This window comes from Xiphophorus maculatus, chromosome 2, assembly GCF_002775205.1.
Source record: "Xiphophorus maculatus strain JP 163 A chromosome 2, X_maculatus-5.0-male, whole genome shotgun sequence".
Taxonomy (NCBI): domain Eukaryota; kingdom Metazoa; phylum Chordata; class Actinopteri; order Cyprinodontiformes; family Poeciliidae; genus Xiphophorus; species Xiphophorus maculatus.
In genome coordinates, this window is record NC_036444.1 from 29,584,980 (window position 1) to 29,605,080 (window position 20,101).

The window sequence follows — 20,101 nt, forward strand, 5'->3', positions numbered from 1 at the left end:
AACGCCAGCATTAACTAAAGGAGGGTGTAGGATGAGGGGAGCAGGGCATAAGACAGGGGATGCTGGTTGAAAAACGCCAGCATTAACTAAAGGAGGGTGTAGGATGAGGGGAGCAGGGCATAAGACAGGGGATGCTGGTTGAAAAACGCCAGCATTAACTAAAGGAGGGTGTAGGATGAGGGGAACAGGGCATAAGACAGGGGATGCTGGTTGAAAAACGCCAGCATTAACTAAAGAGGGGTGTAGGATGAGGGGAGCAGGGCATAAGACAGGGGATGCTGGTTGAAAAACGCCAGCATTAACTAAAGAGGGGTGTAGGATAGAGGGAGCAGGGCTTAAGATAAAGGGACGCATTGAATAGAGGAGATGGAGCAGGGAAAAGGATACGGGGCAGCTGGCTAGAAAAAGAAGCCAGCTGGTAGCGGCAGGGCTTAGGAGGTAACGAAGACATGGAAGGGACCAGCAGAGGAAGGAACAGGACAAGGGATGAGGGGCAGCTGGTTAGAAAAAGAAGCAAGCTGGAAGCGCAGCGAGGCATTATAGGAGAGAGGCAGATGGCTGAAGGACAGCTGGGAATGGTTCGAGGCATAGGGAGGAGTGCCGCTGGGAGAAGAGTGATCACTATGGGTGAGCGGGGACACAGCGGGGCAAGAGAAGGTGGAATGCTGGTGGGTGAAGGCCAGTAGAGGTGAAATAATGATACTATGGAGTGATATTACTGATAGAGAATGAAATCCCCCCAAAAAGAGCTGAGGCCAGGGCCGAAGCTCAGAATTAGAGGCAGGAGGAGCTAGGCTAACTAGGGGCTTACGGGCTATGTCTCGAGGAGTAATTAGAAGATGATTGCAGAGATAGAGGTAAGAGACGAGAAGATGGTAGATGAAGGTGAACAAAGGTAAAGTGGATGCTATGAAAAGATATGTAAGCTGGTGGAAGGAAGCTAGCTGTGAGATAGCAAAAGAGGATGGGAGAATGAATAGACTAGAGTGAGAAAATAACTGCCTGCTACTGTAGGTGGGATGCTGATGCTAGGATCAGACTCGGAGGGTGACGTTAGAGGAAACGGGCGAAAGACAAGATCATTCTAGAATGAACCTGAAAATAAAAGTGTGAAGGACGATGAGGGGAAGGACATGCATCACGATTGCTGCATAAGAGTGTGCACTTTTGCCTGAGGTTGACCAACCACCACCAGTGGATCGTGCAGTGCTCGTCTGGCACTGAGGGAAGCTGCGAACACGGAGGAGAGATACTCATTACGTGAAAAGAATGCTGAAGATGAACTGGGGATTTTTATATATATATGCCCATATATAAATTATGTAAAAAAAAAATTTCGCACTTATTGGAATTAAGAACAACGACTCGCCAGATCTAGATCATCATCCATGTGTTTATCTTCAGTTACATTGGTTACTGCCACGCGACTTTGCGGGTCTTTCCGACAAATCAATCGAACGCTGCAGCTGGTCAGAAATGCTACTGATCGCGTTCTCGCTAAAAACCAGGAAGATGGAGCACGAAACGCCAGTTTTAAGATCCCGACACTGGCTCCCTGTTGCCCAAAGAATTGACTTTGAAATACCGTTGTTAGTTTGCAAATCACTGAACGACTTGGCACCACGAAACAATGAGGATCTGCCGTAAAGCATCAACGTCCCAGGCTCATGAGGTCTTTCGGTTTGAGCCGCTCTACGACCCCGGGACCAGGCCAGAAAGAGAAGGAGCATTCAGCATCTAAACCCCGCGGATTGGAGCAACTCCCGGGAGACCCTAAAACAGCTGAAACACGACTTTGATTAATCTCGACTAAAACCCGCCTGTTTAGAATGTATTGGAAACATGCTCAATTACAAAGTTAATGACGGAACTTGACTTGATATCATATTTTGTTTGTTGCTTCCCTATGCATGACTTTGGTTCTTGAGCTGTTATGATATAAAAGCACTTGCGCTGAAGACACCTTGCTGCTAAAAGCTTTGTTGAGTGAGATCTTTAAATACTACAGCAGCCACGAGCATCCGGTAAGGGATGAGAGGAGAGATTTCTGGTTCGAAATTTATTAAATAGAGCTGAGAGTGGTCTACGAGAAATACAGGAGATGAGACAAATGAAGCTATTATTTTCACTCGCTATGGAGTTAATTTTTTTTTTTTTTTTTTTTTTTTTTTTTTTTTGTACCAGCAGATGGCAGCGAGACGACAAATAAACCGCAATAACGTTATCGTGATGATAACTCTTTAGATTGTCATACCTGAATTTAAGTTGCTCGGATATACGAATCCTGCTTGAACGCGGAGAAAACTTACTTTTATTCGTTGACCCGCTCCCGGTCTCTTGAACAAACAGCTCTGAACGGCCTCTAACGATAACTTCATAACGCTGAACGTGAGCTCTTACAACAACGGCTGATGCAGCTTGAGAGTACAAGGAACCAATCAAGGTAAATGTGAATCGGACGGTTTCCTGAGCTCTTAAAGCGCAGTTATGTTAATCCATTTACGACATGCTACACGATAGGAATTTGATTGATTGATTTGGCTGGCTAGTTGAAAAGTGCCGTGCGACTACTTGACTTGGACCCAGGCGATGATGAGGGGGTTTGGTTCCTTTATAAAAAGCCGTGGCTTCAGGGCGGCTTGTAAGTGCTGATGGCCATGTTAACGAATCCGTAAGGGAAACCGGAGGGTGCTTTATGATGATTAGTTCAGAAGCGAGATGAAACGAACGCATCTGAGCCTGGAACCTGAGTGAGCTAGAGGACAAGCTGAGTGAACCAGGAAGTGGCAGGATAATCTGAGAAAAATGGTATGCAGATTTCAGATGAGGGATGAAGCGTAAAAGCACTGGACGGGACATGAGCTTGAAATATGAGAAAATGGGACAGCTTGCTTATTAGCGGAGAACCGCCCTGGCTCAGGATAAAATTTAACGGGTAGGGCGAAATGAATCTACGAGGCTGAACATGTACCACAACATCGGTAGCCTGCAGGCTACTTGTCAACGAGCTTAAGGTATTACTGGAGTCAACTCTTAGCCATCTGTATTACTAGAGACGACTTTCAGCTATCTGTATTACTAGAGACGACTTTTAGCTAACTGAATTACTAGAATCACCTTTTAGCTAACTGAATTACTAGAATCACCTTTTAGCTAACTGAATTACTAGAGTCACCTTTTAGCTAACTGAATTACTAGAGTCACCTTTTAGCTAACTGAATTACTAGAGTCACCTTTTAGCTAACTGAATTACTAGAGTCACCTTTTAGCTAACTGAATTACTAGAGTCACTTTTTAGCTAACTGAATTGCTAGTCACGTTTTGGCCATCTGTAGTACTAGAGTCGCCTTTTAGCTAACTGAAGTGCTAGAGTCGCCTTTTAGCTAACTGAAGTGCTAGAGTCGCCTTTTAGCTATCTGTATTATGAGAGTGAACTTTTAGCTATGATTGCCTGTATCAAACGGCCCTATTCGCCTCAGTCGGTTGGTTTGGGGAAACATTTGCACGGTTCTTTGCGTTTGCTGATTGTTGCCGAGGTTCTAACGCGCCTGCGCTCTCCTTCGCTGCCCTCTGGGTAACCCAGCGCGAGTGTCTCAGCACTCATGATGCGTTTAAAGGCGGCTTGGAGAAAAAGGCCACGACATGAAAACATCAGATAAGCAGTTTTAACTGCGAAAAAGAGCGAGAACACATGCATGGGAAGTACGGAAGCCCAAAATGTAACTAACTGATGTAAGAATGATGAAGTTTGGAACGCAGCCTGAAAGGCGCATGCGAGTAGGGCCTGCGAGTTCAGGAAGGGGATCAACTAATAAAGTTCCTACGTTTTGTCGCGTTGTAAAGAGTGAATGAGGCGCGTGAAGGCTACGTCTTACCCCCGAAGCCCGAGGCGGGCGTGGCGTGGGAAGTCCGATGGGAGGCGCTGACGGGCGGGCTGACAGCGGCCATGCGGATTTGAGCCAAAGCGGGGAACCAGTGGGAAGGCGGTGCGATGAACGCTGGCGGTGGAAAGGAAGATGGTGGACGATGAGCTGGGAGGAAACGGCAGCGTAGATCGAAGCAGTGAGACGTTGCGGCCCGGCCGGGGCGGAGAAAGGCTGCCAGGGGACGTATGCAACGTAGACGGTGGGATTATGTGTCCACTTGCCAGAGACGGATCGTGAAGCGGGTGGCATAGGAGCGAGGGCCGGTAGATCCCAGATCGGCGAGAGAGCGGCGGGAGAAGCTGTCTGGAATGAATGAGGCCTGGACCGGGAGGAACTCTTCTTCCATCTGAGGAGCGTCTGAAGGAAAAGAAGGAGCCGAGCCCGCGGCTAAGCAGCTTTTGTGACTGACATTAGAGGTGGAAGGACGAGCAATAACGACGAAAAGGATCTGGTGAGATAGCTGACTGAGAGCTGAGGCGTGCAGCTGAACAGGTTGAGCTCGGCTGGAGAGCGAAGGACGCCATGAATGAAGGTCCTTATCAGCTGGGACTTGGTCGGTGATTGGACGTGACGTGACTTGGTCCGGCGTTGATAGGTCGACGATTGTGGGCAGGTCGCTTCAATTAACGGGTCCCGGTGGGGATAAAAGAGTCTTCCAGTTTGAATTTGCGCCTAGGCTTCATTATCAATAAAGCCAGTCATAATAAATTTATATGAAAACTCTCATCAGTTTCTACCATCAGGTGTGTACAGAGAGAATTTATCATGGCTTCCTATCTCAGTCTCTGCTTCTGATGGACAAACAGGCTGACTGGTCTGGTGGAAATGATCAAACACACACTGATTTAAAAAAAGTGTGTTTTCAGTCCATATTAATGTGTATTTCATTTATTTTCTGCATCTATTTGTCTTTTACACTGGAAGAGCAGAAGCAACAGACTCCGAGCAACAAATTAAAGGTAGCAACAGAACCATTTGTCCTCACTGACATCTATAACCAACTCTAGGAAATCTGGGGGAAATCACCACATTCTCCATGTGCACCACATCATTTGCGAGAAACTTCAATAACTCCCGCGTCCTAATGCAATCCTTCATGAATAAGAAGCTTGGTGAGAATCTGCTACACAGAGTGATGAGTGAATGGAGTTACTATCCAGCTGTCCATCTTGTCACTTGAATGTAAGTCAAGTAGCTTCTGAAAGGCACTCGCAGACTGGATATGTCATCAGGCATAACTTAAAGGCTCTCTGCACACATAGGTTTCTTTCTTGATGGTGAAACAGAGACAAAATACTGAAAAATCTATTGGAATGTTAGGAACAGGGCTCGGAAGTACCAGCAAGGAAGCAAAAAAAGAGTTTGAATTATTCATGAAGGTGCAAGGAGATGTCAACATTTTAAAGTGTTGAAATGACAACTAAGTACTCAACTTGCGGCAAAAGTAGGGCCTGTATGGGGGAACACAAAGATTTGAGAGAGCACAGAGAATATTTGAAAGAGAACGCAAGCATTACAAGTTTTGAGAACAAAGAATCAAAATTCTACTTTCAAACTGAAAAGTGTAAAAGTGGTGCAGCACTTACAGCAATAAAATTCTCCTGTAGGCCTGGACTTTAACAAGTTCATTTTGATTAATTAATTTAATAGATTTTAGAGTTTTCAATTAAAATGCAATTGTGATTTTTTTTAATTTTTATTACTGACCCTCCATTGAACTTGTTTTAAAATTTTAATTGATTCCCACCACAAAACATAAATAAATGTCTTTATGCTTATGAAAGGACTTGTATATTAATTAAATCCTAGAGGTCACCAGTTTTTAAATATGGAAACATAATTGCTGCACTTTGAATTCCACACCTTTGATCCCAATATACACACACTATTCGGGACTAGAATGCATCAAAAGTGACATAAATGCTTTAAAGACATGACAGCAGCTTGAGGTATAACTACTTTCAGCAACATTTTATGACATGACTGCAACATTATTATTAGTTTTTCTGTCTTTATGTAAATTAATGTAACTCTGAGCAGCCAACAGTTTTAACAGTGTTATGAAATATTCACCATGTACAGGCCAAGCCAACATTGCTGGTCTTCAGACTCCTTTGGAGATAACATCCACCGTCCATCTCCAGACTAAACCTTATCAAGCTGATCACTGTTGACTCATCAACCGGCCTTCAGACGAAACTTCTTATCTCAGGCCAGAGTCAGCCAATATCCTGCTGCTCCCAACATCAAGGCTTGTAGAGAGAGGCTTCATTTACACACACATCACTGCCTCTGCAGCAGGAACTTTATTTCCACTAAGCCTAGTGAAAGCAGGAGCAATATTATTGATTTAATCTTTGTACAGACTCATACATTTAAAGTATTTCCAATGCATGACTTTTTTTAAAATTAAAAGTAAATTAATACTGTAACACCTGTAAACAAAAAAAAATATGCTTATTCTTTTAGTAGGCTATTGCAGTTAGAATTTTCTTTTTCTTACTTTTTTTAGGTGGCAGTCCCAAGAAAAGTAATAAACTTATGCTATTATTTGAATAACATAAATGTTTGCATTTCCTATAATTTGAAGTAATAGTAAAACATGGATTTTTTTTCTCAATTTTTTCTTATATTCTATTGTGTCTAAAAAAGGTAGGTGTTTTTTTTGATGGCCTAAGAAGATAAGTAGAAGTTTGTATGTGTGTGTTTGCTCATAGCTCTGACTGCATCACATCCTGTCTGAATGCAAATACTGTAGCCTCTCTGTGTACCACGGAGGCCACAGATAATCTTATGTAAAGTGTCACTGGAAAAATAACTGGCCGGTTAACGTGATCTGAAATCAACATGTAGGAGTTGGTCATATTTGTCTCAGTTCTAAGTGGAGAAACCACAGATCCAACACAAATAAACATGCTTCACAGCATGTAGGACTGTTTTTTTGTTGTTGTTGTTTTTAAAAACATTGATGGAAAAATCTGAAGGCAAATTAAAATTCGCACACCTGACCACTAGTTGCAGACACAGTACAGGTAATTAAATCTACCAGACACGGATCCCTAGGAGATTGTCTGATCATCATCTCATACCTGGACACCGTAACGCAGAGGTCTTCAACGAGGGAGTCGTGACTGCTACAGATCACAACTTCCCCTTCTTATTAATTAGAAATATTTTGGGTCTTGTTCAAAGCTATATCTTTAAATATAGATTAGTATAAATTCATTGTGTACCAAATTGATAAGAGGAGAGATAAAGTAAACTATTTCAGTAGTAATTTACACATTCAGAGAGCAACATCTTATTTTGTGAAAAGTTCTACATTTTATGCAAAATAAACCTTTTGCTAAAATAGTGTTGGCTGGGCAAAGCTGGCAGTGGCATTAGAAGGCTAGCACTTTGGAATTTAAGCTTTTGTTAAATAAAATGTGAAATTATGAGTCTGTATTATTTGTATTGAATACACAGCAATACAGTGTTTGTGTTTTGTGTATTACTAGGCCTACTTTATTGTAAAACATGATATATATTGTTGGGGCTGCTCCCTGCTCCGGCTCTTATTCAGTGGTGCAGTTGGACTTCCTCCCATTGAGAACGCGTCCGGGATCAGAAAACTCCTCGCTCAGAGATCTTTGTAGGCCTTTGATAGCTTCAATTGGAGAAATGTTCCCTGATTTCAAAACTTTGCCTGAATTGGCGCTTGTAATTTCAGTTTCCAGTGAGGCAGCAGAGTGAAGATCTGGTGAAAAGAATTATTTGGAAACTGTATTTAATCAAGTTATCTGTGTGATTTCATTTGATGTTCTGACAAACTGTGGAGGGGTCTTGAGTCATGCTGTTTTGACAGGGCTGGTTGGTAATAATAATAAAAACCCCTATTGTTGAAAATGGACTAATATAACCGTGTGTGTATCACTTTAAGAGCTCAGGAAGCCATCTGAGTAATGTTTGCTGTGATTGGCTCATTGTAATTTCAAGCTGCCAATAGCCGTTGTTGTTCTAAGAGCATGTTCAGTGTTAGATGAGCAGAAAGTTGACGAATCGTTGGAGACCATTCAGAGCTGTTTGTTCAAGAGACAGGGAGCGTGTAAATGAATAAAAACCACTCTCAGCTCTATTAAAGAAAGTTTGGACCTGAAATCTTTCCTCTCATCCTTTACCGGATGCTTGTAGTGGTGGTTGTACCATTTAAAGAACTACCACTACCCATAAAGGGAGCACAACAACTATTACTTCACACCTCTGTCAGCTGGGCAAAGCTGGCTTACAAGTTGTGCACACCTGATGTCATTCTTGCAAGCAAACTAGTTATTTTAATTTCATTCCCATTTGTTTGTAAAAAAAAATAAAATAAAATAAAAAATTATAACATTCTCCACTAACAACATGAAACTTGAGCCCTCTGGGAACAAAACCTGATTGTATTAGTTGCAGTATTTTAGCATACACTTCCTTCACTCCTGACACTCCAAATCCCTTCCCATTATTCAGTGGCGCCAAGCGGACTCCATCAGGCATCTGGGCAAGGTGACGCTAGCACAGGAGCAGGACTACACAGGCCTCATCGTGGGCTGTGTATGTGTCAGCCTGCTGCTGCTCCTTCTGGGATCGCTGGTGACGTGGAGGAGGAACAAGCACATCGATGGTAAGAGCAGGAGACACAGAGTCCTACCATTACAAATAGATTTTATACCAACCTTCATTAATAACAGGAAACTGGGCATGTCTTTTCCTTTTACAAACTCTGAGGCCTTGAAATACGTAGCCAGGTTTTTATAAAAACGGCCATCACAGCCGCATTGTTTAAAAAAATGACATCGTACACATGGGATCAGTTTCAGAAAGGTTTTCACCCACCAAGAACCCGTATAAATCCACCCCTGAGCGTTGATCAATGTCAGCCAATGAGATTGCTTAAAACCACCACAACTTCCTGGTAGGAATTAAACATGGCGGCAGGAGGTTCATGTGGCGCATTGTTTTTAGCAGACTGTAATATGCGACCCTAAATCTAAGTTTTCCCATAATTTAAACGCAATTCAATTGTTTGAGTTAATGGAAGTTTTTCAGTTAGTAGCCCCCTTTAATAATTTTTTTTTTCGTCACTAACTTTAATACTTTGCTCTAGCCTTTGTTTCCAATTAGATCTGTTAACGGTAGGAGTGGTGATATTCTTTTTTGTAATATTTGTTATTGACTTGTTGTTTGAGATTGTCATTGTTATTCTGATTTATACAATAAAAAAATCTCAGTTTTCCCAGGTACTCACACAAACACAGATACAAAGCTATGTCAGACCTCCCCTTTAGTTAGATTTTTTTTATATATAAATAATCGTTATTAAACTGAGTTTTCGTGTGCACGAAAGGCGCAAACGCATAAAAATACATTTGCTTTCCCAGATAGCAGGCTACGTTTGGAGGAGGCCTTAATGTCTTAACTAGAGGTCGGCCGATCTATCAGCCACCGATCATAATCGGCCGATTTCCGTGAAAAAGTGTATGATCGGTGATGCCGATCACGGTCTTTTGTTGTCGATCACCAAAACGATCACATTTATCTCACTTCGCAGCCTCCGTGTGCAGCTCATCTGCTCTTTCCTTCACACTGCGCAAGCGCGCAGCAACAAATCCTGCCGTGTGGAACTTTAACACTCTGAGAGTGAATGGAGAAGTTTGAGTGTTGCGGCGCAAAATTACTTCGGGAGAGAAGCAGGTCAAAATGCATCAACACAACGAATATAATATGCCATTTAAAAAACAAACACTTGACGGAGCTATATCGAGGCTTAATGAGGACATCCGGTCGGCAGGTAAAGCAGCTCTTAACTACCAGCACTCACCCGGATGGACCTTATCAGAGGGGCCGCTTTTCATTGGCTGATGCCCATTCTACGTGGTCACGTGCGTGGCCGTCTCACAAACACACTTAGCTTCCCGTTAGCTAAGTACAGCATAATGGCAGAACTGATACAACTTCTACACCTTGAAGCCTGTCTGCTACACAGTCTTACGTTAGTTAAACAGATCAATATCCAATGTGTCTGTATCTGACATACACTAAAGATTTTATTTGAGCAGAAAAGGCTTTGAACTGTTAGCCACTCTAGCACTAAGTACAGCTAGTCAATCAACCATCGCTGTGTTCAGGGAAGCGCTGATTAATAACCGAGAAATAAATATCAAGCCTGGAAACTTGATATCGTAACGAACTGAATGTTATGTTTTTAACGTAATCTTTGCTCGTCTTTCGGGGCGCAGGCGGTTGCCACGGTAACAGGTGTGCTTAAACTACAAAGAGAGAGCGAGAGTAAAAAGTTACGAGTGGATTTGAGTTGATCACCTGTTTGGGTTATTTTACCTTTGTTTCCCTTTGCTGTGGCTCATTACAGCCACTGTAGTTTCTAAACGTTGGACTAATTACCTCGTTCGTTTGTGAGTTTACGTCATTCACAACAAACATCAAATAGAACAAATATATTTCATAAAATTTTAACAAACAAATGGCTTCTACCGTGGTAATTATGTGAAATTAAATTAATTATATCCCAACTTCAGAAGATTTGCCTTTACCTTTACAGAGCTCTTTGGTTCCTCCTATCAGTCTGTAGCTTCTCATATTTCAGTCATCAAACCAAATTTCAGATCTACCATAACTGACTGACCCCTGCTGGCCTCAGGTTTGCAACCAGCTTGTGACTGAGAAACCAGTAACCTGCTCCCAGATGATGACATGAACTTGTTAGTTCCTCTGTCCATTCTAGTAGCTGATATATTGTGAAAATCCGGTAGAAATGATGCACTAATCCAGTCATGTTTACATAGAAACAACGAGGCTTTGTTTGTGAGACTTGCGGTCATTTGGGTCAGTTGTGGGAGGAGCTTGGTAAGGTCCATTAGCATCATGGTCAGAAAGCTTAAACAAATGAACAAAAAAATAATTCAAGTCTTCGAGCTGGCGGTGTAAGACGCTGGTTCTGCTCTTGCTCTTGGATCGCCGCTACTGGTCATATTTATTTCACAACTTCCACCCAGCAGTGAACTCTCACACCGAACCTGCTTAAAGCTGCAGCATGTAACTTAAGCAACAACAACAAAAAAAATGATTTTAGATATGCATTAAAACTTTTGCCGTCCTAACATAAGACAGATAATCTGAAAAATAATCGTTCTCCTCTGTTCCTCCTGTGTTCTGCAGAATTACTCAGCTCAGTCAGAAGCAGCCAATCAGAACCAGCATTACTCAGCTAGCCATGCTATCAAGGAAGTTATGATTTAGAACTCAGGATTTTTTATTTTAATGCAACCTGCATTTGACTTTGAATGAATGATTTCTTTATTCCTTGACATTATTTCATATAGGCAGATTTATTTGACTTATAATTTATGGAACCGAGAGCCTTACTGTAAAATAATATTTTACTGACTGCAGGTTTTTCAGTTGTCCTTTTGACTGAATAGCTGCTGTATTGTGCCTGCAAGTATTTTACATGTTTATGTCTAAATTAGGTGAAGTTATTGCCAGATAATTTTTTCTGCATTTCCTTAGAAATTTGTATTCTGTCACTTGCACTAAATTCTAGGTTTGCTTAGTTTTCTAAACACAAAGGAGTTAGTCAGTTCCATAAAGGAATTATTTATTTTTTTGCTTGAATTTCTGTCTATTGATACATTACCATTTTCTTTGACCTGAAGTTCAGAGTGTTTTTTTCTAACCTGTGTGCATGTGTGTCTGCTGGCTTTGTTTTGCCTGGTGGGTTTAGTGGAATGTCTTGTGTGGGATGCTCTGGTGGAAACACTTTGCTTTTTCTCACTGATTTCTCTCTCTCTCTCTCTTTCTTCTCCTATGTTACCTCTTCTTTCTGCGTCCTTATTTTCTTCCATCTCCTTTCTCATCTTTCTTTCTGTCTCTGAAACATTTGTTTCCAGATCTGTCTGAGGTGTGGTATGATGGCCGGGGTCACATCCAGCATCTGGACAGGCTGGCTAACGCAAGGAGCGTCAGCCCCACTAACGAAATGGTCTCCCATGAATCAGTCGACTATAGAACAACCCTGCTGGAGGGTAAGCCCCTCCCCTTTTCTTCTTCTTCACATGATCTCCCTCACTTCACCTCCGTCCTCCTATGTGCCTGCTCCCTTACCTGTTGGCCTCAGCGGTTAGCTGCGCATGCCTTATTGTGCACCTTTCACACTAACAGCAGCCCGAATCATTGGGCCAGTTTAAGGTAAAATTGATTAACTTGGATTAAAAAAGAATGATCACATAAGATGTTTTGTTCAGTATTAGAGGGGCAGTAATATGTAAAATCAACTTTTTGAGGTTTACATCATGGTATAATGTCATTCGCAACTCCCCCGCTCAGCTCCTTCAGACTAGCCAGGAATAATTAGCAAACACCTGCTGAGCTCATTTTAAGGGGTTAATAGAGGAGCCATCTTGTGATGACTTCCTGAAGGTGGAGTTTCAGAAAGAGCAGGAGTTTTAAAGAGACAGAGACCCAATCATAAGGTGTTAAATTAGGTGTTTAATTCATATGCAGCTCTGGAAAAACTTGAGACCACTTAAAAGTATCAGTTCTCTGATTTTACTTTTTATATGATATACTGTATGTTTGAGTAAAATGAACATTGTTCTTCATTCTATGAACTACTGACAACATGTCTCTGGAATTCCAAGCAAAAATTGTGTGTATATATATATACATGTATATATACATACATATACATATATATAGATGAAGTTAACATAGTTAGTTGATTTAGCTATAAAATGGCACTATCCCCTCTAATGCCTCTTTAATTAATAATAATCAGTCTAGTAGAGGTTATAGAGTAAGTCTATTTCCAAACAAACATCTTAGGCTCTGGAGGCCTCAGCTAGCCTGTTGAATGGTAACACTCATGACAATACACCTAGAAAAACACTAAGCAGATTGTTTTTGTTTTATTTTGTTTTTTTCTGTGTTCTTTTGAAAAGATTGCTCAGATAAAGCATATTTCATGTAAACAGTAGCTCTTAGGTACTGGTTATGGACTGGTGACCTGTGCATGGTCCCACCTTTCACCTAATGCCTGTTGAAAGATGGGCCCTGCGCCCCTACCATCCAGCCCAGTTAAGTGTGCATAAACGGTGGATGAATGGATGAAGCAATATCTTGATAAAGTAGACCAAAGCAGGGCTATTTGGCAGTAATACACACCACCATGGTTGACTTCCTTGTCAAGTATGATGATGATAATATGGGGCGTTTCACAGAATCCCATTGCTGTTCTTGATCAACCAACAAACTGCTGTTATTCCAAAAACTAGAAAACTGAACACAAACACACCAGACCAATCACAAAACTCAACACAACTCAACATGAGAATGACAAAGAAACCCAGAATCAGTAGAACAGGAAGTAAAGAGACAGAAGAGATTAACCTAACTGTAAATACTGAGAAACTACAGATTACCGTATTTTCCGCACTATAAGGCGCACCTAAAAACCTTCAATTTTCTCAAAAGCCGAGAGTGCGCCTTATAATCCGGTGCGCCTTATATATGGACCAATATTGAGCCACAACAGGTCTCGCAACTACGGTAAACAGTAATTAGCTTTCATTTTCCCCCGAAGAAGAAGAAGCACGCGGTGCACGCTAGGTTTTGTGTAAAGACCCCAAAATGGCTCCTATTAAGAGACACGCTTACGACGCAGAGTTTATGCTCAAGGCGATCAGTTACACAGTAGAACACGGGAATAGAGCAGCAGCCAGAGAATTTAACATGACCGAATCAATGGTGCAGAAGTGGATATACACTGCTCAAAAAAATAAAGGGAACACTCAAATAACACATCCTAGATCTGAATGAAAGAAATATTCTCATTGAATACTTTGTTCTGTACAAAGTTGAATGTGCTGACAACAAAATCACACAAAAATCATCAATGGAAATCAAATGTATTAACCAATGGAGGCCTGGATTTGGAGCCACACACAAAATTAAAGTGAAATAACACTACACGCTGATCCAACTTTAATGTAATGTCCTTAAAACAAGTCAAAATGAGGCTCAGTATTGTGTGTGGCCTCCACGTGCCTGTATGACCTCCCTACAACACCTGGGCATGCTCCTGATGAGGTGGCGGATGGTCTCCTGAGGGATCTCCTCCCAGACCTGGACTAAAGCATCTGCCAACTCCTGGACAGTCTGTGGTGCAACGTGACGTTGGTGGATGGAGCGAGACATGATGTCCCAGATGTGCTCAATGGGATTCAGGTCTGGGGAACGGGCTGGCCAGTCCATAGCTTCAATGCCTTCATCTTGCAGGAACTGCTGACACACTCCAGCCACATGAGGTCTAGCATTGTCCTGCATTAGGAGGAACCCAGGGCCAACCGCACCAGCATATGGTCTCACAAGGGGTCTGAGGATCTCATCTCGGTACCTAATGGCAGTCAGGCTACCTCTGGTGAGCACATGGAGGGCTGTGCGGCCCTCCAAAGAAATGCCACCCCACACCATTACTGACCCACCGCCAAACCGGTCATGCTGAAGGATGTTGCAGGCAGCAGACCGCTCTCCACGGCGTCTCCAGACTCTGTCACGTCTGTCACATGTGCTCAGTGTGAACCTGCTTTCATCTGTGAAGAGCAAAAGGCACCAGTGGCGAATTTGCCAATCCTGGTGTTCTCTGGCAAATGCCAAGCGTCCTGCACGGTGTTGGGCTGTGAGCACAACCCCCATCTGTGGACGTCGGGCCCTCATACCATCCTCATGAAGTCGGTTTCTAACCGTTTGTGCAGACACATGCACATTTGTGGCCTGCTGGAGGTCATTTTGCAGGGCTCTGGCAGTGCTCCTCCTGTTCCTTCTTGCACAAAGGCAGAGGTAGCGGTCCTGCTGCTGGGTTGTTGCCCTCCTACGGCCTCCTCCACGTCTCCTGGTGTACTGGCCTGTCTCCTGGTAGCGCCTCCAGCCTCTGGACACTACGCTGACAGACACAGCAAACCTTCTTGCCACAGCTCGCATTGATGTGCCATCCTGGATGAGCTGCACTACCTGAGCCACTTGTGTGGGTTGTGGAGTCCGTCTCATGCTACCATGAGTGTGAAAGCACCACCAACATTCAAAACTGACCAAAACATCAGCCAGACAGCATAGGTACTGAGAAGTGGTCTGTGGTCCCAACTGCAGAACCACTCCTTTATTGAGTGTGTCTTGCTAATTGCCAATAATTTCCACCTGTTGTCTATTCCATTTGCACAACAGCAGGTGAAATTGATTGTCAATCAGTGTTGCTTCCTAAGTGGACAGTTTGATTTCACAGAAGTTTGATTTACTTGGAGTTATATTGTGTTTATTGTGTATATTTTGTTTAAGTGTTCCCTTTATTTTTTTGAGCAGTGTATATTGTGATTGCACTAACGTTTGATTTACTGTAACAGTATCAGACTGTTTTTTACGTGTTTATTGAATCGAGGAAAAGTTCCCCTCCACTATATGTTATACCTTGCTGTTGTTAAAAGATAAACTGTGTCACGAAAATACCACGTCACTTATTTTACCTCGGGGAAAATATTAAAACAGCTGTTTATTCATTTTGGGAATGAACAGAGTTTTCAGAACGCTGGTTTGTAATCTATTAATAAAGTTTGACTGACTTATCTGACTATTTTGTTGACATTCTCTTTAGCACAGTTCCATCTAATGGATGCATAACGTAACCCCAGCCTCTACTGTAGCGTCTATTCTATGCGCCTTATAATGCGGTGTGCCTTATAGTGCAGAAAATATGGTAGGTATTTGGAAACTGCAAACTCTGTATAGATGTAAAGTCTAATAACAAAACATGATGCACATCTTCTCATCTAGCATGCGTCAATAATCTTTGATGTGGTCTTTGGCGCCTCTTGCAGATTCTGTTCTGGTCCTGAGGGCCACTGAGAGGCTCCGGGTATTATGATCCCCTGGATCATAGCTGAAGCAATGTCTGTGCTGGCCTTGAGTCTGGAGAGGCTGGGTTCACTAATGAGCTAATGTTTGCCTTCAGGGAGAGTTAGCGTTCAGGACATTTGACCTCGCTCTCTGTTTCAGCTCTGGTTCTTGTTCTGGCTTTTCTGGAGGAACTTCTGCATTTATTAGCCTTCGGCTAACAAAGTAGAAAACCTCACGCTTTTAAGCTTTTTCCTTTCAGCTCTGTATAGCTGTCCCTCTCCGACCACGTAACACACCTTGACATGCGGAGGTCAAGGTGTTGTGACATAGCGGCCGACCTCTGACCCCCCCTTCTCTCTTTTTGTTTCTGCCTCTCCAGATCAGGGTGTCGACAGGCCTGAGACATGTCGGGCAGCTCCTCCTATCTACAGAGCTGATGGGGAGCTGCTGTCTCCCAGACTGGGAATACTGGGAGGGGGGCTGGGCCTGGGCATGGAAGGCGACCTGGTGTCCCCCCTGTTGATGGCTCCGGTCCACATCGACCCGTCCTGTCTCCACCCGGACCTGCTGACTGAGGTGCAGCATGTGGTGATCGCAAGGGAGCAACTGTTGCTTCACGTCAACCAGATCATCGGCAGAGGTCAGTGGTCAGCTGCTGGGATGCCGGGTTTTGATCGCAGGTTTATATAAAAATGATCTCATCTAAATCAGGTTGTCAAATGATATCTAGAGTCAAACATATACCAGTCTCCCCTATGATACAAAGTCCACAGGTCCTTTGGTTTCACAACAAGCCCTCATCACCTCCCCGCTCTTCCACTATGTTTGCGAGATTGATGTCTCTGCCAGCATGTAGTGTTTCAACATGGATATGCATTATGACCAAACACCTCTACTTTGATCTTATCTTTCCAAATAATATTGTTCTGGAAGTCTTGTGTTTTTATACTATATTCATATGCAAAAGGATTTCTGCTGGTGCTTCTTTCAGAACAGTGATGCTAACAGGATATAACAGGAAAGTAGCTTCCTGTCCAACAGCCTCCTACACCTCAATGCCTTTGTTTATATTTAGGTTAAATTTTTAGATATTTAAACACATCTCTGCTTGCATTTCCATAGAACAGAAAATTACACAAATTGAAATTCTGAAGACAAATTCACTTGATGTAAACACGTTCTTTGATTAAGAAAAAGTTTTTGCACTGCGATGAGGTCGTTTTGTAACCGAATCAAAATTTCTGTATTTTTGAAAAACTACGGTGGAAACATGAGTCACGTGATCAACAGCAGGATGTTACTACTGGTAAAAATGACAAAGAAGACGGCAGGAAGTGGTAGGAGGATGATGGGTTGGTTTTGTTTTTTGTCCTCACAGCATTACACAATTCAGAAAAAATTGTTTGATTCCAACATGTTGAATCCATAGCCCCTCTTTAAAATTGCTGACTACAATTTCCATAAAGCCGTTATCTGTTGTAATAAAAAAGCAATAAACCGACCTGTGTTCTCTTTATCGCAGGCATGCAAGTGGTTTCTCTGTAGATAAAATCATCTTAAAACGACATATAAACATCATCTGATTTCTTCCACTATAAACACTCTTAACAGTACATTTATCGCATTACGGGCATGTTGTGAAAGTTGTTACATCTTAAAAATGTCCAGAGTTCAGTGTAACAGTGCGGCAATATTTGTTTAAAAATGCCGGGAGTCTCTGAGATAAAGTGACCAACGGGCCTCTGGAAAGCGGGAGTCGGAGGCACAAAGCGCAACTCCCGCTTTCCACCCTTCATGCTTGTGTGCTTTTACTGCATGAGATTTATGTTAAAGTTAAAGTGCTTGCTTTATAAAACTTGAAGCTTGACATGCAGACACCAGATCAGCCCGTTTTACCACATGTAGGTAGGCGGTTTAGCCCGACAGATCGAATTTAGCATCAAACTGAGAAAAACCCTTAACACCGTAATGTTCCAGAAAAGCGTTTGCCCCCCTTGTATGAATTTATCCCCTGAAGCCTGGATTTGGTGGCTGCTCGAGTGCTTCAAAGTGGCGTAGGATGATTTGTTCTCAGCTAATGTTCCCAGGGTCCATTGTGGAGAGCCGTAACCCAACACTGCCAGCCATCTGCAGGGACGTGATATCAGAGCGCCATGCTCATTTCGGTCCTGCACCCTTCTCAGGCTGGACCGAGCCCCCCATCTTAACTAGGAGATATAATTCAATAAAACACACAATAACTCAGGGGGGTTTGATGCTGGTTATTAGGCTGTGTGGGATATTAATGAATAAAACCTCATATTGGGTTACTTAGAAGAGGCTGATTTATTGCAGTGGCAACTCAAGAAAGTTTGCTGTTTAGAATGAAACACTTTTTTCCCCTAACGGATCAGTGAGATAATTGTTACACAATATGGAGAGTGGAGGAGGGGAGGGCTGCAATTCAGTTCAATTATTTCATCGAGATCAACACGTAAAACAACGTTGGATGTTTTGTACAAAGGTTTTCCAGCCATTAAATTTGCAAACCCAGTCTTTGGTTGGATCATTATTATTAGCAAAATTACAACTAAAGATCCTTGTCACACAAACAAGCTGTCTTCCCAATGACCATAAATAGACCCGATTAGAAATTTAGAAAAGAAATTAGCTTAATGGAAAGACGCCAAGTTATAAAAAACTTGTTTTTTAATAAAAAGTTTTGCCGTTAGGATGAGCTGGGGATTTTTTTGGCCGTATCGAAATAGATTTATTTGGCAAAACTGCAATGAAAACTTTTATTTGCATCACACAAGTCACACGATCGACAACCGGATGCTACCCCTGCTGCAAACTGCGAAGAAGACGACAGGAAGTAGTTGGAGGATGTTTTTTAACAACTGAAACTTGTTCCCATGTGATGTTAATTGCGTTTCTTGTTTTGCAGTTGCAAAAGTTTCGACATTAGTGGAATATCAAGAAAGGTTTTGCACATTTATGATTGAAACACAGCTACTACTGCACATTAGAGAAAACTAATTTTCAACCACAAAGTAGGTCCTTAAAGATAAGCAGCTAATTTTACTTTTACACAGTAAGTGGATGTGTGAGCTCATCTTTTCTAGGTGTTATATTGGTGTTTCGGTGACAATTCCTCCTTCACATTACATCATACGTGAAGCTCCTCGTATATAAATGACTGTGGTATCACCATGTGAACCTTGTCTAGGCTATAAACATCTTAGCATTCACAGGTTTGAACAGGAGCGTTTTAAACTATTGATGCTGACTGATTCTGACTAATGTACATCATGTTGTAACATGCAGGACACTTTGGCTGTGTTTTCCATGGAACCCTACTGGAGCCGGACGGGCAGAAGCAGCATTGTGCTATCAAGTCGCTAAACCGTGAGTAAGAGCTTTGTTAGCATTTGTTTCTTTGTTAGGGAAATGATGAAACAAGTCGTGCAGAGCAGAGGTAAGGCCTTTAGGAATTCCTGGAAGGTCGGAGGGTGGGGAGGATTAAGCATTTTTTTGCAGTTAAATCTATCTTGCATAAACCTTATCCTGTTTGTAGATATGTATCTATAAATGTATATCCTGAGAACTCTCTGATCTCCAACACTGACATAAACATTTGAAATGCAAAATCAGCCAACACTTCAATTATTGAGTCATACATGTTGGTGGGAGACTAATGATGCGGCTCTGTGTTCCCAAGCCCACAGCAGCCATGTTGGTAACTGTGTACAACCACAATATTTCAGAATTTTACATATATAACGATCCAATGCAGAGAAACAATTTTAATTTGTTCAGTCAGTTCAGTTAGGAGTAGAACAGTCTATGTAAAATAAATGATAAAGAAATTGACAAAAACAACAGGTTGACTACTTTGGTCAAACACATAAAAAATAAACCGCAACAAACTTTCTTTTCAAATGGTTCTGGAAGTGCAGTTAGGAATTCTAAATATAATGTAAAATAAATAATAAAGCATGATGTCGTATAGATATAGATCTTATGAATTGGGAACATTGTCACGATATCCGATCTGGAGATTTTACAATAACAGAACAGATACAGATATTAATATCGAATCAGTGCATCTCTGACTTTTACATTCACTTAATTAAAACAGCTTTTTTTTTTTTAACTATCTGAGGGTTGTTTTTTTAAATCCTCAAAGTCGTGGATGACTGACAGGTAGTCAGGTTTGCACTTCCTGTTTTAGTTGACTTTAGTTAGTTCAGTCATTTCAAATCTGAAAATGT

General features: G+C 42.0%; 1 protein-coding gene across 2 annotated transcripts in view; it reads left to right on the forward strand.

The window, feature by feature from the left end:
* met (MET proto-oncogene, receptor tyrosine kinase) overlaps nucleotides 1-20,101 on the forward strand; it is a 122,713-nt gene that overhangs the window by 87,239 nt on the left and 15,373 nt on the right. For both annotated transcript variants that reach the window (XM_023346465.1, XM_023346468.1), the window contains exons 13-16: nucleotides 8,418-8,571; nucleotides 11,855-11,989; nucleotides 16,228-16,488; nucleotides 19,155-19,235. In XM_023346465.1, the coding sequence (XP_023202233.1) occupies nucleotides 8,418-8,571; nucleotides 11,855-11,989; nucleotides 16,228-16,488; nucleotides 19,155-19,235 (631 nt within the window). The remainder of the gene's footprint in view (nucleotides 1-8,417; nucleotides 8,572-11,854; nucleotides 11,990-16,227; nucleotides 16,489-19,154; nucleotides 19,236-20,101) is intronic.